Source organism: Lutra lutra, chromosome 4 (genome assembly GCF_902655055.1).
Source record: "Lutra lutra chromosome 4, mLutLut1.2, whole genome shotgun sequence".
Classification (NCBI taxonomy): domain Eukaryota; kingdom Metazoa; phylum Chordata; class Mammalia; order Carnivora; family Mustelidae; genus Lutra; species Lutra lutra.
In genome coordinates this window covers 85,382,798-85,410,590 of record NC_062281.1, presented here as the reverse complement: position 1 = coordinate 85,410,590, position 27,793 = coordinate 85,382,798, and the positions used below count along the sequence as shown (strand labels likewise).

The window sequence follows — 27,793 nt, the reverse complement described above, 5'->3', positions numbered from 1 at the left end:
CTTATCAAAAGAAATGAAATCTTGCCATTTGTGACGACGTGTATAGAACTAGAGGATATTATGCTGAGCGAAATAAGTCAATCAGAGAAAGACAATTATCATATGATCTCCCTGATGTGAGAAGCGAAGTGGGGTGGTTTGGGGGGAAGGGAAGAAAAAAATGAAACAAGATGGGATCAGGAGGGAGACAAACCATAAGAGACTCTTATTCTCACAAAACAAAGGGAGGGTTGCTGGGGCGGGCGGGGGAGAGGGTGGTTGGGTTATGGACATTGGGGAAGGTGTGTGCTATGGTGAGTGCTATGAAGTGTGTACACCTGATGATTCACAGACCTGTACCCCTGGGGCTAATAATACATTATATGTTAATAAAAAAATAAAAAATAAAAAAAATTTAAAAAAAAATTTTTTTTTTTATTCATTTATTTGACAGAGAGAGATCACAAGCAGGCAGAGAGGCAGGCAGAGAGAGGGAGAAGCAGGCTCACCGCTGAGCAGAGAGCCCGATGCGGGGCTCGATCCCAGGACCCCGAGATCATGACCTGAGCTGAAGGCAGAGGCTTAACCCACTGAGCCACCCAGGTGCCCCAAAATAAAAAAAAATTTTAATGGACTTATAAGGTTACATGGAAATGTGAATGCAGTCAGAAATGCACTTTTCTTTAAGTCTCTGCATTAACATATTTTAAGTACATTTCAGCAAGCTTACTTTACCTTTCGTTTTGTTATCCACCTCATCTCCTGGAAGGCCCAGCCTTTTTTTCCCAAAATCAGGTCCCACTGACTTCAAGGGTGCTCTCTGGAACTTTTCACTCCTCTTGTGGGCAAACAGCAAGGAGGAAGATGAGGAATCCGATGATGAGGAGACTGTATAATCCATCAGTGGGTCAATACTGCTCCCAGTCAGCCAATTAAAGGAGCTTCTGCCATCTACAAACAGGCAGGACCAGAGCATGTCACAGCAGGCTCAACACTGCCCAACCCTGCCAAGACCACCCCACCCCACCACTGCACCTGGTGGAGCACTGCCAACTGCCAGACACACTGTATGCGACAAGGGATGCATCATTCTGTGGCACCTGGGGCCTCCACGTAATCCCCTGCCATTGTCACTGGGGACAGCTCCTCCAGGGAGACAGCCACATCACAGCAGAAAGACAATAGGCAGTTTACCGCTAGGTTACTAGTGAGTGATCAGAGGCAGCTCAGGTGTTTGAGCCTGTGTCCTCATTTGTGAAGCAGGAAACACCCCATCTGCTCCTTCAAGCCACTGTGATCATTACAGGAATGACACCTGGTATCTCCTATAAGGTACTAAAGATTCATGACTTCTAATATAATGTCATAAAATATTCATGGTAATTATTCAAATCATTTCTACTTCTAGAAACAATGAAACATGAAAAAATTTACACAAAGGAAAAACATCTGAAATGTTTATATGAAATCATTTAAGGTATTTTACTCTACAACTTGTACTTCTCTGATCAAAGGAAACAGGTGAACAATTCAGGAAAGAAAAGTTTAATAAACTATAAACACAATAAATGATTTTGATTTAGCTCTTCAGTACTTTGCTTTTGAGATAAGGGGTTTAAAATGTGAAACCAAAACAAAACATACATGTACTGTTACTTTTGTTTTTTTCTAGTCAAGAACAGTCCTTTTTTATTTTTGTTTTTTACTGTTAAAATTTAGAGAACACCAAATTAACTATTTTAATCATGTAAAGTGTACAGAACTAGGGTGTCACACTGTGGGGCAACCATCACAATTCATCTCCAGAGCATATTCCATCATCTTAAACAGAAACTCCATATCCTTTAAACACCAGGTCCCCATCATCCCTCCCTTGCTTTCCCTGTTCCAACTCAAAGAATTTGATGACTCTTGGAATCCCAATGCTTTTCTCCTTTGACTGACCTATCTTTTCTGTGGTTCTTACCACTTTTTTCTATTATTGTTTCACTTCTCTTACAGTCAATGTTCTTGTAGTGGAAGCTACTTCCACAGATCATATTGCCTTGTGCAGAGCAGGCAGGTGTTCAGGTGTGATAGATACCTGCAGTTTGTGTAGGTGTGAAGTCATACTGTTGTTGGGTGGCTCGTATCTGCCTAGCCATCACCCCTTGAGCTAGGAGGGATCCCTCCTGGGTCCGGGTCTGGAGAGCACTTTGGGAGGCCTGAGTCTCAATAAACATTGGAGTGAAAATAGTACTTCGGAAACGCCAGTCAGAATCAATGGTATATTCCTGCAAGTAAAAGAGTTCCAAATGAAATAATGGTCCTTCTTTAGCAACACTGAAATATTTTTATTAAAATTCATTGCTACTATCAGTAAATACATAATTTCATGTATCTCTGTGGAAAACAGCTGAAGAAACTTCCCGAATTTAAACATTTTAACTAAATAATTATTTGCCATCTAGAAATAGTGATTAGTATTGGGGGAGAAAAACCGTATTTCTCCTCCTTCACATTCTGCATTAAATGGCTTAATGCCAAACCTAGTGGTGGCACCACAACACTAACAAGCTGAAGGGCTCAGCTCCTTCCAAAGTCCCACTATGTGCTCAACACTAAGGAAGTCACAGGAGAAGTGCAAGCAAAACAGTCAGGCTCAGCTAGCCAGGCTAGCAGATACAAAGTGAGCACATCTGTAAATATGTAAATCATCACAGGTTGTTAAGGCTGCCAGGAGAAGAGGCAAACTCAGTGTCTACCAAATGGATGGGGAGGAGGATGGCATTACCGAGAAAGGAAAATCTAAGTGGAGGCTGAAAGGGGAACAAGTGTGAGCATGTCAAGAGAGTGTGAGCATATGAGGCTGAAACAAATGTGTTTCAGAAAGGAATGTGTAAGTATTCCAAGTAAAATAAGAAGCCCAGTACAACTAATCATCAGAGAAACACAAAACAAAATCACAATGAGACATCACCTCACATGTGTCAGGTGGCTCTGATCAAAAAGACAAGAAATGACAACTGTTGGCAAGGATGTGGAGAAGAGGAAACCCTCAAGCACTACTGGTGAGAATATAAATTGATGCAAACACTAAGGAAAACAGTACAGAGGTCCTCAAAAAATTAAAATTAGAAATACAATATGATCCAGCTATTCTAATTCTGGGTATTTATCCAAAGGAAACAAAACACTAACTCAAAAAGATATATGCACCTCTATGTTCACTGCAGCATTATTCATAATAACCAAGAAATGGAAGCAACTTCAGTGTCTATTGATGGAAGAATGGATAAAGAAGATGTGATGTGTGTGTGTGTACACACATATGCAATGGAATATTATTGAATCATGAAAAAGAAGGAAATTTGCCATCTTTGATAACATGGATGGACCTTCAGGGCATTATGCTAAGTGAAATATGTTAGACAGAGAAAGGCAAATACCACATGATCTCACTTACATGTGGAATCTAAACAACACCAAAACAAAACAAATTGAACTGAAAAAGACACAGAGAACAAACTGGTGATTGCCAGAGACAGAGGACAGAGAGGAGGGGTGGCAGGACAAGGGAACATGGGTGAAGGGGGTCAAAAGGTATAAACTTCCAGTTAAAAAATAAGTAATTCATGGAGGTAAAATGCATAGCATGGTAACTACAGTTAATAATACTGTATTATATATTTGAAAGTTGCTAAGAGAATAGATGTTAAAAATTCTCATCACAAGGAAAAAATATTTGTAACTATGTGGTGTTGGATGTTAACTAGGCTTACTGTGGTAATCATCTCACAATACAAACAAATATCAAATCATTATGTTGTACACCTGAAACTAATATGTCATACATCATTTATATCTCAATAAAAGCCAGTTTAACTCTTAGAAAATGTTGACTAAAAGATAGGAAAAGCTTTTAAAATTTATTATTATAGAGATAAGTACTTCACCTGAAATTCACATTCTGACAGAGGATGCTCAAACACAGGGTTTGGATAATCTGGGCTCATGCTGGTCATTTCAAGCAGAAAATCTGTTGCTAAACTTAAAAAGTGCATTTCTATCTTTGGAGAATATAAGGAATTTAGTGCCAACAGTCGGTCTAAGATATTTGAAGGTAATCTAGTCTCATGGCTCCAGAAATTTCGAATAATTAATCTGAAAAGCAGAGAGGAAAGAAGCGTATTTCTCAGATATTGGCAAATAAGAAAGAATGTCCTATACATGGTGTCATGTGGAGAAGGCAGTCTGTCATCACTATAAAACTTAACATAGAGGAAAACCACATCCAAAATTGTATAAGGAGTTTATCTGAGTTATGAGCAATAATATGCATTGAAGGAAGGGAATATTCCAAAACCTTAGCATATTTAACAAGAGGTGAGGTGAAAAACTGGATGATTTTTTTTTAAGGGTCTTTTTTTTTTTAAGATTTTATTTATTTATTTGACAGAGAGATCACGAGCAGGCAGAGAGGCAGGCAGGGTGGGGGGGAAGCAGGCCTCTGCTAAGCAGAGCCCGATGCGGGGCTCAATCCCAGGACCTTGAGACAATGACCTGCACCGAAGGCAGAGAATTAACCCACTGAGCCACCCAGGTGCCCCAAAACTGGATGATTTTTTTCTCATCTCTACTACCTGGGGAATCTTCAATGATGAGTATATAATATTAACTATCTGGAAATTGAGAAAACACCTTTAGAAATTATATGTATTCCTTCACTGCCTTGTTAAAACAATTCACTCTAAAAATTACTGCCATAAAATATTCACAACTTCAACTACTTAAAAACTAGGTTAGGCTTAGGGCACCTGGGTGACTCAGTTGATGAAGAGTCTGACTGTTGATTGCAGGTTATGATCTCGGGGTTATGAGATCAAAGCCCATATTGGGCTCCACACAGTGTGATTCTCTCTCTCTTCCTCTGCCCTTCCCCCTACTTAAAAAAAAACAAAAACAGCTTGGGTTTTACAATTTATGAATGCTTTTGAAATCCAAATAAAATTTAGAATGGAAAATTGAAATATAGAACCATACAAAAAGTTTATACCCCTTCTTATATAATTAGTACTTGATAAAACACTCATAAAACTAATAGGGTAGGCATTTTAGAGGAAAACTGTGGGGATTCATAGTGTTTGGATGGATAAACCTGACTTGTATATACCTCCCTGGATGAGACTAATTGAAAAGCAAAAGAGGAGTGCCTAGATGCTGGGTGTCCTCTGAAGTTTCTTGGCTGAATGCAGGAGGATTCTTACTTCAGCTCATGGGTCTCATCCAGGGAGTGGGGTTTAAAATACAGGGACATGTAGTGGTCACGTACTTCACAATCTCCTTGCCTTGCACATGGTGTATTAATTAAACTCACAATAAAAGCAGAGACAAAGCTTGGCTCAAGACCTTTCACCACTAGGGCATCTGGCCCTCAGGCCTCTCCTTTCTCCTACTAAGGGGTTGGGAATAATCCTTTCATTCACCATCTCAGGCTTTGCTGGCCAAACCCGACAGAAAATAGTAATCACGTTTTATTTCCCTATATAATTAATATTATAGTTTTCTCCTATTTCTAAAGTTTCAAACATTTCACTTAATATTAATATGTATAGTGTGATTTCAACTATTTGAGTTAAATGAGAAACATAATCATCATTATAGATCTTTTCATTTTAAGACACTGATTCACTACATGAGCAGAGAAAGATTTATTCATACCACTTTTTAAAGAGTTTTATTTCTATTTAAAATAACTTGTCAGGGGGCGCCTGGGTGGCTCAGTGGGTTAAGCCTCTGCCTTCGGCTCAGGTCATGATCCCAAGGTCCTGGGATTGAGCCCCACATCGGGCTCTCTGCTCAGTGGAGAGCCTGCTTCCTCCTCTCTCTCTGCCTGCCTCTCTGCCTACTTGTGATCTCTGCCTGTCAAATAAATAAATAAAATATAAAAAAAAAAATAACTTGGGCGCCTGGGTGGCTCAGTGGGTTAAGCCGCTGCCTTCGGCTCAGGTCATGATCTCAGGGTCCTGGGATCGAGTCCCACATCGGGCTCTCTGCTCAGCAGGGAGCCTGCTTCTCTCTCTCTCTCTCTCTCTCTGCTTGCCTCTCTGTCTACTTGTGATCTCTGTCAAATAAATAAATAAAATCTTAAAAAAAAAAATAACTTGTCAGGATTTTTAAGTCTTAATGTTAAAATACCTTTTTAATGAACACTATGAATTGAGAAAGCAAAGAAAATGCTAATACTATAAACATAATTCTAAAACTGCTGAAAAATACTCAGTGTCAATCTAGAAATATCCCTAAATTTATTTGTCCTGGCCCAATTATTCCAGGAGGAGCACATACTGAAGCCCAGCATTCTCATCGATCAACCCTTGAATCAATACATCTTTTGCCAACTTAAATACTTCCCGAGACTCATCATCTGCTTGACTTTCTGGATCTCTGAGAAAAAAAAAAATGACAAAACATTAGCATTGTCTCCCATCACTTTTGTTCAATCCCAATAACACCATCCAGAATTAAAGTTAAATAATCTGGCCTTTCTGGGCACCTGGGTGGCTCAGTTGGTTAAGCGACTGCCTTTGACTCAGGTCATGATCCTGGAGTCCTGGGATTGAGTCCTGCATTTGGCTCTCTGCTCAGCAGGGAGTCTACTTCTCCCTCTGACCCTTCCCCTTCTCATGCTCGCTCTCTCTCTCAAATAAATAAATAAAATCTTAAAAAAAAAAATCTGGCCTTTCCTGTGGTACTTTAACTTCCCAAATCACAGCAGAACTTACCATCATGCGTATGTACCCTGACACCCTTCTTTAGGGCCTCTGCAAGCCTATCCAAGTGCCTGTCACCACCCTACCTGCAATGTGATAGGGCTCAGGTACACAGGGCAGAGGGGGTGGGTAATGGGAGCAGGGCTGCAGAGGCTCCCTATGAATGCTAAGAGGTCCTAGGACAGGTTCACACCCTATAAGAAGTGGGGTGATGGAAGTCCTGTAGGATGAAGGCATCCCAGAGTTCACTTCCTTAATTTTGTCAAATTTTAGAGGGGTAACTATAAAAACAAATTACACTATTGACTCAACCAGTAATTGCACACTCTGAATTCCCACAGGTACATAAAAGGAGTTAAAAAAAAAGGATACATGTCAATATACTAAAATAAACTTGTTTTAATTATTTTAATTATATGTTTAAAAATATTTTATTATTATAATCTGTTTCAGATTGCTATAAGCACCCAAAACCCCCTTAAAAATTAATAATATAAAATGTTAATGTAGTGGGATGCCTGGGTAGCTCAGTCAGTAAAGTGTCAAACTCGATTTTGGCTCAGGTCATGATCTCAGGGTCATGATATTGAACCCCATGTCGGGCTCCATGCTAGGTGTGGCATCTGCTTAAGACTCTTGCTCTCTCCTTCTCTCTGCCCCTCCACAGCCGTCCCCTCCAAAAAAAAAAAAAAAAAAAAAAAAAAAAAGTTAATGTAAACCTTACCGGTAATTGTCATGAACCCACATTAGAATATTATACATTTGTTCCCTGCATACTGGAGAAGGATGAGAAATGAATTCTACAACAGGATTCAGAAGTTCTCGGAGTTCTACAGGTTTCAATTTTGCCATCATTGTATAAATTATGTCCAAACACACTTTCTGTCTTTCATCATCTCTGTAACAATAGAGATTTTTTTTTAAAACACACTAATTTAACAAATTATACTTTCAGATATGACAGGTAACATTTTCTTCTTTGTGTTGTTCTGTATTTCAAAATTTATTACAATGGGAACATAAAAATTACATCTAAAAAAATTACCATGAGCTAGAGTATTAAAAATAACTAATTCATTAATCCATATCCTGAATTGGATACTAGAACAAAAAAAGGAACATTAGTGGGAAAACTGGTAAAAGTCAAATAAAGTCTAGTTTAGTTAACATTAATGTACTGAAGTTAATTCCTTAGTTTTGACAAATGTATGACGATGATGTGACATGGAAAAACTGGATGAAGGGTATGTGGGAACTTTGTGTATTAGTTTTCAAATACTCTATAAATATAGTTATTCCAAAATAAAAGTTCATTAAAAAAAAACCCAAAATGTCAAATAAAATAAACTAAATAAAAAGGATTTCACATTTTGAAAAAATGATTTCAAGTGCTAGGCCACCTGGCAGGTCAGAAGCAAGTTAAGGTTAGTCTGGGCCCCAGATAAGGTGCACACTTGTTTTATGTATCTTTTCTTCCTTAAAGCACCCAGCTTAATGCTTTATACACAGTAGGCACTGAGTAAATTTCTAATGAAGGATACTACAACACAACAACATATACTCTTTGTTATTGGCATTTATCAATAATTTATCCCTATGTAAAAAATATGTATACAGACAAGACTGGAAGAGAGTACAGAGAAATAAAAATATTGTAAGTGATCAAAAGCATCTTTTAATATTCATTTTAATAGTATAATGTGAAAATAAATGAACAATTTTAACAAATAATGGAAGCCTCCTAGTTGGCAAAATGGGTACAGAATTCAAAACCATGCATTTTAAATCTGAGAAGAGCCTTAGAGAACGCTTGAGATGTGGCTTCCCCAAAGTGCCAGGCTAGCAGAGGCAGGAGGGTCAGGCGCCACAACCTTTTATTCTGATTAAAATTTAACAAATACATATTTAATGAAAGCCTACGAGTTCTTTCTGAGTTGAAGGAGATAGCTGAACAAATCAAAAATTTATGAGCCATCTGCCTCTGAGAATATAGGGCTAGCCTCACACTTACCTGTGTCTCATGACTTGAATGAAATCCTTGCTCTTCAACTGTAAATAGAGATCTGTTATTTCCTCTGCACGACACAACACCACCTCCAGACAGAGGGTCTTCATTACGCCGTGAAATTTTGGCAGGAGGAAGAACACGGTGTTCATAAACCTAACCAGTAGACATGGCCAATGAGTGACAGGACAGTTGCAGACCCTCTCCTGCAATAGGACATTCATCATAACTGACATCTTACCTATCGGCAAGAGGAGGAAAGTTCTTCACGGCTTTGTTCAAGCACACAATAAATTTGTCCTCCATCGTATTCTGATGTTGCTTCAACTGCTTAATGATTAGTTCATACACCAACTCCTCCAATACCTGAAAAATTAAGTTTTTTTCAAATTCAGGTGGAAACTTATGTTGGTTACGGATTTGAATAGTTAAGTGAACCCAAGGAAGGTGTTCAATGCTATCATCTACAAGGTAAAGGTGTTCACAGGGTATAGCACCAAGAGCATGCACAGGTTGGCATAACCACTGGGTACAAGAGGTTCTGGGGCTATGAGTTTGGGTGAGCCAGGCCATAGACATGCCTGCTTTGTGCTGCTACCACTGGAGGTGTCTAGCACCTGTCAGACGGTAGGTTGATAAAGATTAGTGCTTCCTTCTGACACCTGAAATGCTGCTAACAAGTCATTTGAGAAGCTGAACTGAAATCAGTGACTAAATCCCGTGTAAGCAGACTCTATGATGCCAGTGTTCACATCTCTGGTCAAATATTCACATAAACCATAATTTTCATGCAACTTTATCTAAACAACCAACTCCATCACTGTCTATCTCCCTATATCCTGTTCTTTCTTCATCACATACTACTATCTACCATGATAGATTCGATTATGTATTGTCGGTCTCCCCTCACCAAATGCTAGCTTCCTGAGGCAGGGAAGGGCTTGGCCTGCCCTGTTCCTGGCTGCGCCCCATAAGCCCAGAGCCAGCTAGTTAAGTACCCACCGTGCATAACCAAAATTATAAAAGAATACAATATGGGTGAACAAGAGAAGTCAAGTGCATGCTCACATATACTGATGACTAGAGACTACACCTCAAATGCCAAAAGCAATTCAGTGGTTAGAATATGAGTGACTCTCACTGACTTCTTTATATTTCACTGGTTTTCTAATTTCTACACTAAATCAGTACCATTTTATATTCAGAAAAGAACCATGTACAACAAAAGTGTTTATCATTCTAACTTGGATTTTAATTGAAGAGAGATTAAACCTGGGATCTGCTATAATTTGCTCCATCTGAACTGAAAACTTAGCATATTACGTAAACTGAAACCCAACAACTAGGGACATTAGAATTATGTAATAATAATAAGGTTGTTCTGAATTTTAAAATTTTATTTTACAAAAATAGCTGGTAATCCCTAAAATAAATTATAAGTGAAGACTGATCTCCCTAAAAGGGTCTATTTCCCTTAATTTTCTTCTAAACAAAATAAATGCCTGACTAGCAAAATGGGCAGGGGTGCAATACACTGTGTTGGGTTACCCTGGGTGCCCTCAGGACCTCCGACTTCCCTCATCCAGCCAGAGAGTGAAAGTAGCCCACTTTCCACTCTCCATCTTTTCCTTCAGGAAAGGATAGGACTAGAGGTACAAAGTTAAGAATCATGAACATATAGGCAATTTTCAAAAACACAGGCTGGATGGTTGACAGGGGAGCAGGGGAGGAAAAGAGGACCAATATCAGAGCTAGGGAGGTGGCCAGGAAACATGGAGCTAAGGAAGGGAGAGGAAACTGCCAGGGAAGTAGGAAGAGAGCCGAGAGTGTGTCCCAGAATCAGTGACAAAGGGAATCAGAAGGAATGATCAACTGTGTCATCCTGGACACACTGCAATGAGACCTGGCAAGAGCAGCTTATCACAATGAGTAACAGTGGTTTTGGAGGCTTCAACACACACAGCAACTCACTTACTAACCATGGGAAGACAGTAAGCATCATGGGATGTAGCAGTAAGCATCATTCCACTATGCTATTTTCAAGTTAAGTTAGAACATGCAATTTCCATGCACTGGCCCATGAACTTTACATACATTTATAATAATCACATTCTTTTGAGAACTGCAGTACTCTGAATGTATATTGCGCTAAAAGAATCAATTAGGTTATTCTCACAATCCTGTAAGTGGGCAGGGCACACAAGACTGAGAAAGCTCCCTGAGGTACCCTGTCCTGTCTGACAGCTATATTATGTCCCAAAATGGAAGTAGGGGGTTTTACTAGTTAACTTAGCCCTAACTAACCATGGCAAATATCTAACAGAGTAATTTTCTCCAAAAGGAAATTCTGACACTACCTTCAGAGGAATGAAAGCTGATTAAGTACTCATATTCTGACTTTCAAAATAAAAAGCTACCAATCTTTAAATGTTTACCAAGTTTCCAAGTGTTTAAAAAAAATCCCATGTCCTCTTAAAAAAATACTAAGTGCTGGGGATGTGTGGTTGGCTCAGTCATTTAAATGTCTGCTTTGGGCTCATATCCTCATCCCAGGGTCCTGGAACTGAGTCCCGCATCCAGCTCCTTGCTTACCTGCTTCTCCCTCTGTCTGCCGTTCCCCAATTGTGCGTGCTCTGTCTGACAAATAAATAAATAAAATCTAAAAAAAAAACAACCCTAAGCACTGTATACAGTAGGAAAGAGTAAAATATTAATCGATGGCCACTTTGGTTTATTATAAAGGATATAAGTAACAAGTGTTATGATAAATCAAAACTGGAAAAGAAGTATTTATTTAAAATTGTGTAACATACTCACATTTTCTTTCTTGGTAATATATCGAAGAATAAGTCCTAGAACTTCTGCTGCTGCCGCATACACCTCTTTATATTTTACAAAGGACATATTACTGACCAAAGCTTGAAAGTATCTGTTACAAATACAGAAAAGAAATATGCATCATAATACATTCTGTTGACATAAAAATATAGTAACTTTGGTCCTCATACCACATTATAACATGACTGAAATTATTTGTGTGAAAACATATATGTAAAATGTACTTAAGGCTCTGACATCATGACCTGGAAGGCACATTAAAGTCCACAGTTCAATCGCAGAGGACCTGCTGCAGTCAAAGCAAAACACAATGCTGGATGCTATAAAAACTGTAGTAAAAAGAAAGCTACTATCCAATATCATGATTTACTGACAACTCTTGAAATCCATCTGCTATGAGAAGAGGACAATAAAATGAGAAGGAGAGTGAGCACCAGTGCCGTGCCCCCAGACTCCAGAGGCCACATCATGTTAGCCTCCAGTTCAGTTGTCATCTGGGGGAATCAAAGCTCTAAGAGAGGAAGTAGAGGCTGCAGTTACAGCAGAAGTACAGCTACAGGCAGCACAGAGACAGGGCAGCACAACATCCAGGCATCCCTTTCAGGTCATGATCCAGTCAAATGATCCCACAGAGTTTGTGTTGCTTTCAGGGCAAATGCTAAAAATATGAGTTTGGAAAATAAGAAAGAAAATACCTAACACTTCCTATTTGCTAAAACACACTTGAAAAAAATTACACTAATTTTGAAAAACTTAACTTTCCCCATTCACTCTTCTCCCTTTCACAGTCCCATTCACAATCTTTTCCCAAATGACCTCTAACCCCAACTACTTAAATTTCAGTAGAAATATTTTTAACATGGGTCTAGGTCCTTATGCTTATCAAAATTAGACCACACTCCAGTCTGTCAATCCAATTCATCTATACTTTTTTTTTTTTTAAGATTTTATTTATTTATTTGACAGACAGAGATCACAAGTAGGCAGAGAGGCAGGCAGAGAGAGAGGAGGAGGCAGGCTCCCTGTTGAGCAGAGAGCCCGATGCGGGGCTTGATCCCAAGACCCTGAGATCATGACCTGAGCCAAAGGCAGAGGCTTAACCCACTGAGCCACACAGGCGCCCCAATTCATCTATACTTTAACCTGAAAAAGAAGCAAAGCCAAAACTCCTCGATACTCACTTTATGCTCTCTATGCCACATTTTGGGTCATATGGAGGCAAATTATTGGCTATTACAATGCCTAATAATTGAATTCCTACTGAATTGTCTTTAGAATTAGGATCTTTATTGGAAAACTTCTCAAATATTAACCTGAAACATAAGCATAAAGAACATGTATAGGTTATCATATAGTTAGTAAGCAGCAAGAAGATTTAAAATTTTCTATGCATAATTTTCAGGGTAAGAAATACTTTGTCTTTCCCCACATCTAACACCCTTCTTGCTAATACCCTCTTTGTATGCATTCAGGTTATTCTAGCTGTGTAACACAGACAGGTCTCTATTTCTTATGATCTAATTATTTGCCCCAATTCTCCCTTAGTTGATACTGAAACCTTAAAAGTTTTAGCTTGCCTCAGGCTGTGCTAAGAGGAATCAAAGAAAAGAAAAGTCTTACAGTCTATCCCTGGGCTGGGAGAGTGAGAGGCAGAGGGCATCCCACATGCCCTGTGTGCTAGAAAGCCAGAGGTGAGCTGGGAGATGGAACATGGCCCACCTGGAGGAATCTTTCTGCACAGAGATACTTCTAGTAAACTTCAGAGGTTGTAATCTTACTAGTAGCAATATTATATCCTTACAAATGATGTGATTTCAAATTATTTTCCTTTTTCTATCATTTCCAGTAATTAAATTTCACCAGCTACATTTTAAAGATGTATAAATGATATTGTAATATCTAGTAAATATATACCTGTAAGGGACAGATAAACAATCCTTCCAGCATTCAACAAGGGTTTTTATAATTTCAAGGTTATGTCTAAACACAGCTCTTTTTTGATGAAAAACATGTTCCATTAGGAAATGAAGCAATCGATTTGCCAACACTTCATCTTTAGGGACCCCCTAAAAAGATACAGAAACTATATTAATATATAGCATTCCATTCTAGAAAAGCACTTTTAAAAAATCTTTTAAATTATTATTTATTATTTTCAATTAGCTAACATATAATACATCATTGGTTTTTGATGTGGTGTTCAACAATTCATTAGTTGTATATAACATCCACTGCTCATCACCACACATGCCCCCCTTAATACTCAACACCCTGCTATCCCATTTCCCCACCCTCCTCCCTTCTGTAACCCTCAGTTTGTTTCCTGGAGTCCAGAGTCCTCTTCATGGTTTGTCTCCCTCTCTGATTTCTTCCCATTCAGTTTTCCTTCCCTTCCCCTGTGGTCCTCCACACTATTCGTTATGTTCCACATATGAATGAAACCATCTGATAATTGTCTTTCTCTGACTGACTTACTTCACTTAGCAAAAGCATTTTTTTTTTTCATTTAAATTTCGGGTAGTGAACATACAGTGCAATATTGGTTTCTTGAGTAGAATTTAGTGATTAATCACTTAAAAAAAATCCAGTGCTCATTATAAAAGTGCCCACCTTAATACCCATCACCCATCTAGCCCATACTCCACCCACCTCTCTCCGCCAACCTTCAGTTTCTCCTCCTTAATTAAAGTCTCTTATGGCTTGCTTCCCTCTCTCCTTCTTTCTCTTCCCCCTTTACATATGTTAATCGGTTTTGTTTTTTAAATTCCACATGTGAGTTCTCGGTATTTATCTATCTCTGACTAACTTATTTCATTTAGCATAATACACTCTAGCTCCATCCACATTGTTGTAAATGGCAAGTTTTTATTCTTTTTGATGGCCGCGTAATATTCCATTATATGTATGTATCTTAATCCATTCATCAGCTGATGGACATTTGGGCTTTCTCCATAGTTTGGATACTACTGATAATGCTGGATGAACATCAGAGTGCACATATCCCTTCAAATCTGTATTTTTGTATCCTTTGGGTAAATACCTAATACTGCAATTGCTGGATTGTAGGGTAGTTCTATTTTCAACTTTTTGAGGAAACTCCATACTGTTCTCAGGGTGGCTGCACCAGTTTGCATTCCCATCAACACTGTAAGAGGGTTGGTTCCCTTTTCTCCACATCCTTGCAACATCTGTTGTTTCCTGAGTTGTTAATTTTAGCCACTCTGACTGGTGTGCAGTGGTATCTCATTGTGGTTTTGATTTGTATATCCCTGATGATGAGTGAGGTTGAGCATCTCTTCATATGTCTGTTGGCCATCTGGATGTCTTCTTTGGAAAAGTGTTTATTCATGTCTTATGCCCATTTCTTAACTGGGTTATTTGTTTTTTTGGCACTGAATTTTGTAGATTTTGGCTATTAGTCTTTTAATAGATATGTTGTTTGGGAAGATCTTCTCCCATTCCACACGCTGCCTTTTAGTTTTGTTGATCATTTCCTTCCACGGGGCAGAGCTTTTTATCTTAATGAGTTCCCAATAATTCATTCTTGCTTTCCTTCCCTTGCCTGTGGTGATGTATCTAGTAAGAGGCTGCTATAGGTGAGGTGAAAGAGGTTGCTGCCTGTGTTTTCCTCTTTGATGGTTTCCTGTCTCACATTAAGGTCCTTCATCCATTTTGAATTTATTTTTGTGTATGGTGTTAGAATGTGGTCCAGTTTCATTCTTCTGCACGTAGCTGTCCAGTTTTCCCAACACCATTTGTTGAAGAGATTGCCTTTTTTTTTTAAGGATTTTATTTATTTATTTGAGAGAGAGACAGTGAGAGAGAGCATGAGCGAGGAGAAGGTCAGAGGGAAAAGCAGACTCCCCATGGAGCTGGGAGCCGGATGCGGGACTCGATCCTGGGACTCCGGGATCATGACCTGAGCCAAAGGCAGTCATCCAACCAACTGAACCATCCAGGCGTCCCGCCTTTTTTTTTTTTAAAGATTTTATTTATTTATTTACAGAGAGAGAGGGATTACAAGTAGGCAGAGAGGCAGGCAGAAAGAGCAAGGGGGAAGCAGGCTCCCTGCTGAGCAGAGAGCCTAAAGCGGGGCTCAATCCCAGGACCCTGAGATCATGCCCTGAGCCAAAGGCAGAGGCTTAAACCACTGAGCCACCCAGGCACCCGTCCTTTTTTCTATTGTACATTCTTTCCTGCTTTGTCGAAGATTAGTTGACTGTATAGCTGTGGATCCATTTTGGAGTTCTTTATTCTACTGCATTGATCTATGTGTCTGTTTTTGTGCCAGTACCATAATGTCTTGATGATTAAAGCTTTGTAAAAGAGTTTAAAGTCCAGGACTGTGATGCCTCAGGTTTTGTTTTTCTTTTTCAGAACTACTTTGGCTATTCAGGGTCTTTTGTGGTTCCATACAAATTTTAGGACTGTGTACTGTTTAATGCAATAGGGATTGCATTAAATGTGGAGAGTGCTTTGGGTAGTATAGACATTTTAACAATGTTTGTTTTTCTAATCCATGAGCATGGAACTCTGGGAAAAGCATTTTTTAATCCAAAAGTCCATTTATAAAAGAAATCCACCAGTCTACTGAGGCTTCTGGCTTCTAATGAAAAACCTGTGAGTGATTTTTCAGTTCCAACCACAGGCAGTACAAAAGGCTTTACCTGGCAGGCCTCATGGGCAACCTGCCCTCATGTACCAGGCTGGAACACAGCCAGTGCTCTGCAGTCTCCAAGGGTAGCTGCAGTTAGACCCCTAGCCATCCATGACCCATACCCTCCAGAGCGGTGATGCTGTGTCCTATCTTTGCATTCCCAGCCCAGGCACCTTCATTCCTTGGTCTTTTTATCTTCTTTAGGGGTTTTTAAGGAGACTTCCTTATAGGGAGGAAGGGCAACTCTGAAAACATTTTTCCCCTCTCTGATTCAGTCTCCAGTGCTTTTCTACTCCCATCCCTTCCCCCTCACCTTCCTCTCAACTCTAGGATCCCATAAAACTTCTGAGCCTTTAATTCAGGGCCCCCTCAACAGTAAGATGACACCCAGATCTGTGCTAATCCACCTGACCCTTGATCAGATGCATGTTGCAATGTTCCATGGGGTAAACAGACAGGGGGAGTCAACGCTTCCTCTAACTTTATCCTCTTGCTTGTACTACCACAATAAATGATCAAAGGTTTCACTTGATTTTCACTTTGACTCACTATTGCTTTATGCAGCTATTGGGACACCTAGCAGTTCAGCTCTTTCAAGCTCAGACAAGCACCTGATATTGAAGTCAATCTTTCCCACTGGCTCCTAAGTTAAACTATATACACTCTAACAATTTTTTCATGTTATTAGCAGAGTACAAATTATTTTATCACATTAAAGCTAAGAAATCAGATGCCTGGGTGGCTCAGTGGATTAAAGCCTCTGCCTTCAGCTCAGGTCATGATCCCAGGGTCCTGGGATCGAACCCCACATCAGGCTCTCTGCTCAACAGGGAGCCTGCTTCCCCCTCTCTCTCTGCCTGCCTCTCTGTCTACTTGTGATCTCTCTCTCTGTCAAATAAATAAATAAAATCTTAAAAAAAAAACAAACCCAAAAACATAAAGCTAAGAAATCTAAATTTGGTTTACTGTGAACTAAGGCACAATCAGATATAGACACATGTAAAAACTCTATATCCATATATTATGTTTACTAAGGAATGTTCCCAGGATACTACTACATGAAACCTTTTGTACTAAAGTTTTTAAGTGATGGGCAAAGCTCTAGCACACAAGAATCTGTACTGGGGGAAGGCACAAGAGTGCTTCAGTATGACACAGCATCATTCACCTGGTACCCACTTTTTTGGGGCAATCTCAACCATTACTGGGCCAGAGATAATACTAGGGAAGAAAGTAAGCTGGCAAAACAAATGCCAAAAAATCCAGGGATGTTAGTTTTAGCAGAATTTTTCAGGACCCCATATTCAGGGCCTCTTGATATTTACTTCACACTTATTTTTTAATAAATCAGTTATCTAGTTTCCAAGCTCTAAGAAAAGCAACAAACAAAACAAACATTTGATAGCTTAAAAACAAAAGCAAAGTCAGAGGAATTATCAAAAGTAGACACAAAAGAAAACAGAACTAAAGCAGAATGAGGCTATTTAGTAGAGCAGCACCACAAAAATATGACAATTAATGCTAAAAATAACTTTTATCATTAAGAGAAACTTGTATTATTTGTCATATATTCCATTTATGATATCAGCAAGAGACTGATAGTACTACATAAAAGATATAGCCATTCTTACCACAGGAGTAGCTAATCCTGTCCAAGAAAGAACAGTAACCACGATCTCAACCACCATATAGTGAATTCCTCTGCCTCCATTATTTTCAGAAACCACCAGCTGCAGCAAGGGACTTAGCCAGTACTTTGCATAAGGGCGAAAGACCTACAAGAGAATTTAAAAGTCAAATATCAATATTTGATATCAATATCAAATCAATATTTGATATCTGATATCAATATCAATATCAAAATTTGATATCAAAATTATCAAAAAATTGTTTTGAATAACCAAAATATTACTTTAAGAATCTATCTTCCAGGGGTACCTAGATAGCTCAGTGAGTTAAGCTTAGGACTCTTTTCTTTTTTAAAGATTTTATTTATTTATTTGACAGAGAGAGAGAGAGATCATAAGCAGGAAGAGAGATGGGGGGGGGAAAGCAGGCTCCCTGCTGAGCAGAGAGCCTGATGTGGGGCTTGATCTCAGGATCCTGAGATCATGACCTGAGCTGAAGGCAGAGGCTTAATCCACTGAGCCACCAAGGTGCGCCAAGCATAGGACTCTTAATTTCAGTTCAGGTCATGATCTCGGGGTCCTGGGTTAGAGCCCTATGTCGGGCTCTGTGCTCAGCGTGTAGTATGCTTAAGATTCTCTTTCTCTCTCTCCCTTCCCCCCAGCCCCCGCTCGTGCTCCATCTCTGTATCTCTAAAATAAATAAAAATCTTAAAATAAAAAAGAATATATCCTCCAACAGCTAAATTTATTATGACTTGACCTAAATCTGAAACGGATGAAATTCCAGCAGAATCTGCTTAATCAGATCAGATTCTCTGTTGAATTCTCTCCTCATGGGACCCTGAAACCACAATCAGAGGGAAATGGATTACTGATCTTTTCTTTGTTGAAAACGTGATATCCCTACCCTCTTAGAAATCAAAATGAAAGTATTCTATATCTATCTTGTTCCATCTGAATAATATGCAGCTCCAGAGAATTCTACTGTTATTTTATGCAAATGCATAGGATATATAGAAAATAAGAACACAAAAATTAGGTGCATGTAGCTATTTTTTTTTTCACTTCTTCTTATAGAAGTCACTGTGTTACAGACCTCATTTGCCCAAGATCTATGAAATCTAAATAAAATGTATCTATATACTAAATTCCATTTAGTTTATTTTAGAAATTTCAAGAGAAAGCTACTTTGATGCAAAAGAACAGACTAAATCACAGTGCAAGCTACCTATCTTCTTAATCTTTGCTGCTTTGTTTTTTTACTAAATATGCTTCCTCAGGGATTCTCTCACAACTTAAATCTGTGTGCTCTCAAATCTTTTTTTGTTTAAGAACCCCATAAGCAAAAAAAGTCCGAGCACTCTCCATGTACATCTACTGGTTATTTGTAATTTACAAATACAAACTTTATTATTAAATTACAGATAGTTCCTGACTTATGATGGTTCACCTTAGCATTTTTGGACTTTATGATGCTGTGAAAGCAATATGCTTTCAGCAGAAACTGTATTTTGAATTTGGATCTTTTCCTGAGCTTGTAATGCGTGGGATGATACTTCCAAGAAGCTGCACAGGGGCAAGCAGCACCCGCAGCTCCCAGTCAGCTATGCTATCACAAGGGTGAACAAATGACATACTTAAAACTAAACTACACTCATACATCTGTTCTGGTTTTCACTTTCAGTAAGGCATTCATTAAATTACCTGTGATATTCAGCATTTCATTATAAAATAGGCTTTGTGTATGATTTTGCCCAACTATAGGCTGATATAAGTCAGCCTCTAAGCACTTTTAAGGTAGGTGAAGTTAAGCTATGATGTTTGGCAAATTAAGTGTACTACATGCATTTTCAACTTACAATAGTTTCAACTTATGATGGGCTTATTGGGATGTAACCTCATCATAAGTCAAGGAAGATCTGTATAACCAATAAATTAAAGTTGAAATTTTAACCAAAACCAAAGACCCTTTAAAAAAGAGCACTACAGGCCAAATACCTAATGAACGTGGATGTTAAAATTTTCAGTCAAATACCAGAAAGAAGAATTCAACAGCACTTTATAAGAATCATTCATGATCAAGTGGGATATATTTCTGGACTACAGGGTGGTTCAATATTCTAAGTCAATCAATGTGACATACCACAATAATAAAAGAAAATCCTTTCAATAGGTGCAAAAAAAGCATTTGTAAAGTACAACATCCCTTCATGATAAAAACCCTTAACAAAGTAGGTTTAGAAGATACATACCTCAACATCATAAAGGAAATCTATGAAAAACCCACAACTAATATCATCCTCAATGGGGAAAACTGAGAACTTTTCATCTATGGTTGGGAACAAGACAGGGATGTCCACTCTTACCACTGTTATTTAATACTGTACTGGAAGTCCTAGCCACAGCAATCAGACAACAAAAATGAATAAAAGTGATCCACACTAGCAAGGAAGAAGTCAAACTTTCATTATTTGCAGATGACACGATACTTTATAGAAAGCCTGAAAGACTCCACCAAAAATTTGCTAAAACTGATACACAAATTCAACAAAGCCATAGAATACAAAATCAACATACAGAAATCTGTTGCATTTCTATACACCAATAATGAAGCAGCAGAGAGAAATCAAGGAATTTATCCATTTACAATTGTGTCAAAAACCTTAAAATACCTAGAAATAACCCTAACCAAAAAGGTAAAGGATCTCTGTTCTGTTTTTTTTTTTTAAATATGATTTTTTAAAGGGTTTTATTTTTATTTGTCAGAGAGAGAGAGAGAGAGAGAGAGAGAGAGCGTGTGTGCAGGCAGGCAGAGAGGCAGGCAGAGGCAGAGGGAGAAGCAGGCTCCCTGCCGAGCAAGGAGCCCGATGTGGGACTCGATCCCAGGATACTGGGATCATGACCTGAGCCGAAGGCAGCCGCTTAACTGACTGAGCCACCCAGGCATCCCAAGGATCTCTATTCTGAAAACTACAAAACACAAAAGAAATTGAAGATGACACAAAGAAATGGAAAAACATTCCATGCTCACAGATACAAAGAACAAATATTTTTAAAATTTCAATTCTACCTGAAGAAATCTACACATTCAATGCAACCCCTATCCAAATACCACCAGCAATATTCACAGAACTACAATAAACAATCCTAAAATTTCTATGGAACCAGAAAAGATCCCAAATAGTTAAAGGAATGTTGAAAAAGAAAAGCAAAGCTGGAGGCATTAGAATTCCAGAGTTCAATCTATATGACAAAGCTGCAGTCATCAAGATAGTTAGTTATGGGCATAAAAACAGACACATAGATCAATGGAACAGAATAGAGAACCCAGAAAGGGACTCTCAAGCCCATAGTCAACTAATCTTTGACAAAGCAGGCAATAATATTCAGTGGGAAAAAGAACGTCTGTTCAACAGATGATGTTGGGAAAATCAGACATTCTTACACCATACACAAAAATAAATTTGAAATGGATGGAAGACCTAAATATGAGACAGGAAACCTAAAATCCTAGAGGAGAACACAGACAATTAATATCCATTACATTGGCCATAGCAAGTTCTTACTAGGAATGTCTCCTGAGGCAGGGAAGTAAAAGCAAAAATGAACTACTGGGGCTCTGTCAAGGTAAGAAGCTTCTGCATAGTGGCAAACAATCCAGAAACTAAAAGGCAATCTATGGGATGGGAGAAGATATTTGCAAATGGCACATCTATAAAGAGCTAGTATCCAAAATATAAAAAGAACTTATAAAAACACCTCCAAAATAATCCAATTAAAAATGTGCTGAAGTGGGGCACCTGGGTGGCTCAGTGGGTTAAAGCCTCTGCCTTCAGCTCAGGTCATGATCCCAGGGTCCTGGGATTGAGCCCCGCATCGGGCTCTCTGCTCAGCGGGGAGCCTGCTTCGCCCCCACCCCTGCCTGCCTCTTTGCCTACTTGTGATCTCTGTCAAATAAATAAAATCTTTAAAAACAATGTGCAGAAGACACGAATAGACACTTTTCCAAAGAAGACATCCAGATGGTGAACAGACACAAGAAAAGATGCTCAACATCATTCATCATCAGGGATATACAAATCAAAACCACAATGAGATACCAACTCATACCTGTCAGAAATGTTAAAATTAACAACTTGGGAAACAACAGATGTTGGCAAGGATCCAGAGAAAGGGGAAACAACCCTCTCACAGTGTTGGTGGGAATGCAAACTGGTGCAGCCACCCTGGAGAACAGTATGGAGGTTCCTCAAAAAGTAGAAAATAAAATGACCTTACAATCTAGCAATTGCACTACTAGGTATTTACCCAAAGGATACAAAAATACAGATTTGAAGGGATACATGCAACCCAATGTTTATAGCAGCATTATCAACAACAGTCAAATTATGGAAACATCCCATGTGCCCATCAACTGATGAATGGATAAAGAAGTTGTGGTGTGGGCGCCTGGGTGGCTCAGTGGGTTAAGCTGCTGCCTTTGGCTCGGGTCATGATCTCAGGGTCCTGGGATCGAGTCCCGCATGGGGCTCTCTGCTCAGCAGGGAGCCTGCTTCCCTTCCTTTCTCTCTGCCTACTTGTGATCTCTCTCAGTCAAATGAATAAGTGGAATCTTAAAAAAAAAAAAAAAAAAAAAAAAAAAAAAAAAAAAAAAGAAAAGAAGTTGTGGTGTGTGTGTGTGTGTGTACATACATATATGTACGAGTATATGTGTATGTATATATACATACACACAAGGCAATATTACTTAGACATAGAAAAGAACGAAAACTTGCCATTTGCAATGGCATGGATAGAGCTTGGGAGTATTATGCTAAGACAGTCAGAGAAAGACAAACACCATATGATTTATCCACATAGAAGTGAAATCATATACGTGGATTTAAGACATAAAACAAATGAATATAGTAGGGGGCAAAAAGGGAGGAAAACCAAGAAACACATCCTTAACCATAGAGAGCAAACTGATGGTTACCAGAGGGGTGGTGGGCAGAGGTATGGGTTAAATAGCTGATGGGGATTAAGGAGTGTACTTGTGATGAGCACTGGATGTTCTATATAAGCACTGAATCACTAAATTCTGTACCTGAAACTCCCAATACACTGTATTTTATCTAATGGAATTTAAATAAAAACTTTAAAAAAATTAATAAGGAAAATCAAATTTTAATTTTAACAATAAATATTAACACAAGTTCTAATTTTTCTTTCCATAAGAGAATGGACTCTCCAGATAAATGGGTGAAGAAAATGGAATATTACTCAGCCATCGAAAATAATGAAATCTTGCATTTGCAATGACATAGATGGAACTATGGAACTAGAGGATATTATCCTAAGCAAACATGTCATTCAGAGAAAGACAAATTCCATATGATCTCACTTACATGTGGAATTTAAGAAACAAAACAGAAGAACGTAGAGTAAAGGAAAGGCAAATAAAATAAGATGGAAAGACAAATAAAATAAGATTGAGTCCCACATCGGGCTCCCTGCTCAGCGGGGAGCCTGCTTCTTCCTCTCCCTCTGCCCCTGTTAGTGTTCCCTCTCTCAATGTTGAATAAATAAATAAAATCTTAAAAAAGAAAAGAAAAGAAAAGAAAAATACTACCCATGTGCCGAAAAATGCCTGTGGGAGAGAGGCCTGGAACAGATTCTCCCTCAGAGTCCTCAAAAGGAATTATCCCCACCAATATCTTGAAATCAAACTTCTGGCTTGCAGAATCATGAGATAGTAAGTTTCAGTTATTTGAGCTGCCCAGTTTGTGGTGCTCTTGTTACAGCAGCCCTAGGAGCTAGAAATCAAGTGTGACCCTGAGGAACACAGGCCCTGCTGCAGTCCCATATTTGCCATGCTGCCTTGAGGGCTTTCTATAAACTGGATCATGTCATTCCACCTAGCACCCATCAGTGGCTCCCTACTGTTCAAAAAATGAGCCACACGCTCTATATGGATCCTGATGATGTGGCCTAGCTTACCTGCCCTAGGATATGGGGCCATCCCACTGACCCTTCTCTAGGCCATGTACCCATGGTCTGTGCAATCAGTGCAGACATGGCTGGCTCTCTCAGAGGCCGTCTCTAGCCACAGTGTTCCTTCTACACAGAATATAAATTCCAACTGCATTTTACACATCATTCAAGGGCTCTCTGAAAAATCTACCTTAATGGCCACTGGTGGAAGAGACTCTCCTCTGATGTGGTGCTATACATAAACTAAGTAATAAACTTAGCACCTATCTAAAAGGGTTAACTATTTTTTATATACCATTATCAGGAATATTTTCAACTTTTTTTTTTTGGCTACTAAAACCAATTTGAATGAAAGCCATCAAGAAACTTGCTAACATACGAAGGAGGCAAGATGGCAAAGGAGTGCTGGTCCCCTGAATTTAGCTAGGTATCTATCAAACCATTTTGAACACTCACAAAATCTGCCTGAGATATAAGAATATATATCTGGATCTCCACAAGCAGAAAAGTAAATGCTTTTTGCAAGGTAGGAAGTGCAGAGTTGTCAATCTGTGGGAATATATTAGAAAAAAAACAGGGGAGGGAGGCTCCATTAGCTGGTTCCTGGAAAGTGATACAACACCAGAGTGCAAAATCCGAACCCTCAGAAATCTGCTCTAGGCAATGACATCCCTCTCTAAAAGGGGCTCTGAAATGAAAAGGCAGAATTCTAGGTGAGGCATTGTCGCCTCAGGATCTGAGGAGTCACAGAGTGAAAGCAGGTATCTGAACTGGTAGAGTGCCCAAGCAGTGGAGCCAGGAAGCAGGTTATGGTCAGCGAACCCAGTAGGAGACTCTCAGTTTAGGTTGCCATAAACTGTGAGCTGGGCCAGTTAGTAACTGCTCCTTTCCTGAGCAGCCTGAAAAGGACTGGAACCTGTGCATATAACTGGACAAAAGCTCACAGGGCAGTAGCGGCCCAGACAGAATATTAGGGCAGCACCCAGACATGATCCAGAAGCTTCGAGTGCATGTGCAAACCCCTGGCTGCTTGTGGTTTTAGAGTCACAAAGAGAAGCGGCACTCGTGGGCCCCTGGGACTACCTCTGAGAGAACTGCAGTGGGTGTGCACCATGCGAGGCTACAGTTTTGGGCGCACATAGAAGTGGAGACTGTTTGTTCCAGAAGGTTTATAAAGGAAGACAAGACTGCAATCTTTCTGCTCTGTGCAAGAGGTTTGGGCATAGCCATTTTTGCTCTGATCCTCTGAAGAGATGTGGAAAGCCTCCAGGGGAAAAAAGCCACACAGAAGACCAGTTGCACTGACCCCATCCCCCTGACAGGGATTAGGACAACTCCGCCCAGGCAGGGATAACTGAGAAACAGGGTATCAGGACCCTCCCCCAGAAGACAGACTAGAAGAACAGGTAGACAACAATCCTACAGATCCCACAAACTGTAAAATTCCAATGCCAGGGGATAATTGTATATTGAGCTCCAGGGTGCATTTGGCTTGGGTTGTGGTTGATATTTTGGACTCTGCTGATTTGCCCACCCATGATTCTATGGGCAAATGATCAGAAGGAAGAACTCACCAAAAAAGAGTAAGAGGCAGTGTTCACTGCAACAGAGCTAATCAATATGGATATAAGTAAGATGTCAGAGACAGAATTCAGGATAGCAGTTATAAAATTAATAGCTAGGCTTGAAAGAAGTATAAGTGACAATATAGAATCTCTAAGGGTGGAAATGAGATCAATCAGGCTGAACTTAAAAATGCTATGAATGAGATGCAGTCAAAACTGGATACTCTTAACAGCGTGGGTCAATGAGGCAGAAGTGAGCCAAGTGATCTAGAAGACAGGCTGAAAGGAAATTAAAGAAAAGAGGGAAAAATAACTCATTACACATGAAGAGAGACTTAGAGAATTTAATGATACACTGTAAAGAACCAATATCAGATCACTGGGATCCAAGGTGGGAGGGGAGATGGAGAATGAGAAGGGGCTTGAAGGTATATTTGAGTAAATCATGCCTGAGAACGTCCCTAAACTGGGGAAGGAAACAAACATTCACATCCAAGAGGCAGAAAGGACCCCTTCCAAAATCAATAAAATAGATCAATACCCCCAAAATATAATAGTGAAGCTTGCAAATCAGAAAAAAAGAAGCATTCCTGAAAGCAGCAGGAGGCAGAGATTTTTTATATATGGAGGGAGGGACATGAGAATAACATCAGACCTATCCACAGAAACCTGGCAAGTCAGAAAGGGCTGGCAAGATATTTTCAGGGTACTAAATGAGAAGAACATGCAGCCAAGAATACTTTATCCAGCAAGGCTGCCATTCAGAACTGAAAGAGAGATAGGGAGTTTCCAGGAAAAACAGAAACTAAGAATGTGACCCCAAATCAGTCCTGCAAGAACTATTAAGGGGGATTCTGTAAGCAAAGAGAGCACCCAAGAGTAACATACACCAGAAAGTAATAGAGAAAATCTACAGAAACAGGGGATTTATAGGCAATACAATGTCACTAAATTCATATCTTTCAACAGTTACTCTAAATGTACATGGGCTAAATTCTCCAATAAAAAGACACAGATTATCAGATTGAATAAAAAAGCAGGACCATCCACATGCTGTCTACAAGAGACTCATTTTGAACCTAAAGATACCTTCAGATTAAAAGTGAAGAGATGGAGAACTATTTACCATGCTAATGTACCTCAAAGGAGAGCTGGGGTAGCAGCTCCTCATATCAAGCAAATTAGATTTTAAACCAAAGAATGCAGTATGAGATTTGGAGGGACACTATATCATATTTAAAGGACCTATCCAACAAGAAGATCTAACAATTGTAAATATCTAAATCCCCAAAGTGGAAGCAGACAATTATATAAACCAATTAATAACCAAAGTAAACACACACATTGATAATAATACATTACTAGTAGGGGACTTTGATACTCCACTCACAGCAATGGACAGATCATCTAAGCAGATGATCAACAAAGAAACGAGAGCTTTGAATGACACCCTGGACCAGATGGACTTCACAGATAGATACAGAACATTCCATCCTAAAATGACAGAATACTAATTCTTCTCGAGTAAACATAGAACTTTCTCCAGAATAGATCACATGCTGGGTCACAGATCAGATCCCAGCAAATACCAAAAAACTGAGATTATTCCATGCATATTTTCAGACCACAATGTTTTGAAACTGGACCTCAATCACAAGAAGAAATTTAGAAGGAACGCAAACACTTGGAAGTTAAAGAGCATCCTGCTAAAAGAATGAATGGGTCAACCAGGAAATTAAAGAGGTACTCAGATAATTCATTGAAACTAATGATAATGAAAACACATTGGTTTGAAACCTATGGGATACAGCAAAGGTGGTCCTAAAACATAGGACCATACAAGCCTCTCTCAAAAATTATAGAAATCCCCAAAACACAGCTAACCCTACATTTAAAGACCTGGAGAAAGAACAGCAACTAAAGCCTACACCAGGCAGGGCAAGAGAAATAATAAATATTAGAGCAAAAAAAAAAATCAATGAAACAGAAATCAAAAAAAAGCAGAACAGATCAACAAAACAAGAAGCTGGTTCTCTGAATGAATTAATAAGATCAGTACACCTCTGGCCAGACTTACCCAAAAGACAGAAAAGGGATCCCAATTAGTAAAATCATGAGTGAAAGGGGAGAGACTGACTAACACCAAGGAAACACAGACAATTGTTAGAAATTACTACCAGCAACTATATGCAAACCAATTCAGCAATCTGGAAGAAATGGATGCATTCCTAGAAACTTAAAAACTACCAAGACCGAAACAGGAAGAAATAGACAATCTGAACAGACCAGACTGAACAGAAAGGAAATTGAAGCAGTAATCAAAAACCCCCAACACACAAAAGTCCAGTGCCAGATGGCTTCCCAGGGGAATTTTCTCAAACATTTAAAGACCACCT

The 27,793-nt window shown here is 39.1% G+C and overlaps 1 protein-coding gene across 2 annotated transcripts in view; it reads right to left on the bottom strand.

Annotated features, from left to right (window-relative positions):
• PRKDC (protein kinase, DNA-activated, catalytic subunit) overlaps positions 1-27,793 on the bottom strand; it is a 228,912-nt gene that overhangs the window by 72,352 nt on the left and 128,767 nt on the right. For both annotated transcript variants that reach the window (XM_047723583.1, XM_047723584.1), the window contains 11 exons: positions 17,863-18,006; positions 13,489-13,640; positions 12,756-12,887; positions 11,554-11,665; positions 8,978-9,102; positions 8,743-8,892; positions 7,456-7,629; positions 6,307-6,405; positions 3,915-4,122; positions 2,063-2,252; positions 715-930 (listed from right to left, as the gene is read on the bottom strand). In XM_047723583.1, the coding sequence (XP_047579539.1) occupies positions 715-930; positions 2,063-2,252; positions 3,915-4,122; positions 6,307-6,405; positions 7,456-7,629; positions 8,743-8,892; positions 8,978-9,102; positions 11,554-11,665; positions 12,756-12,887; positions 13,489-13,640; positions 17,863-18,006 (1,702 nt within the window). The remainder of the gene's footprint in view (positions 1-714; positions 931-2,062; positions 2,253-3,914; positions 4,123-6,306; positions 6,406-7,455; positions 7,630-8,742; positions 8,893-8,977; positions 9,103-11,553; positions 11,666-12,755; positions 12,888-13,488; positions 13,641-17,862; positions 18,007-27,793) is intronic.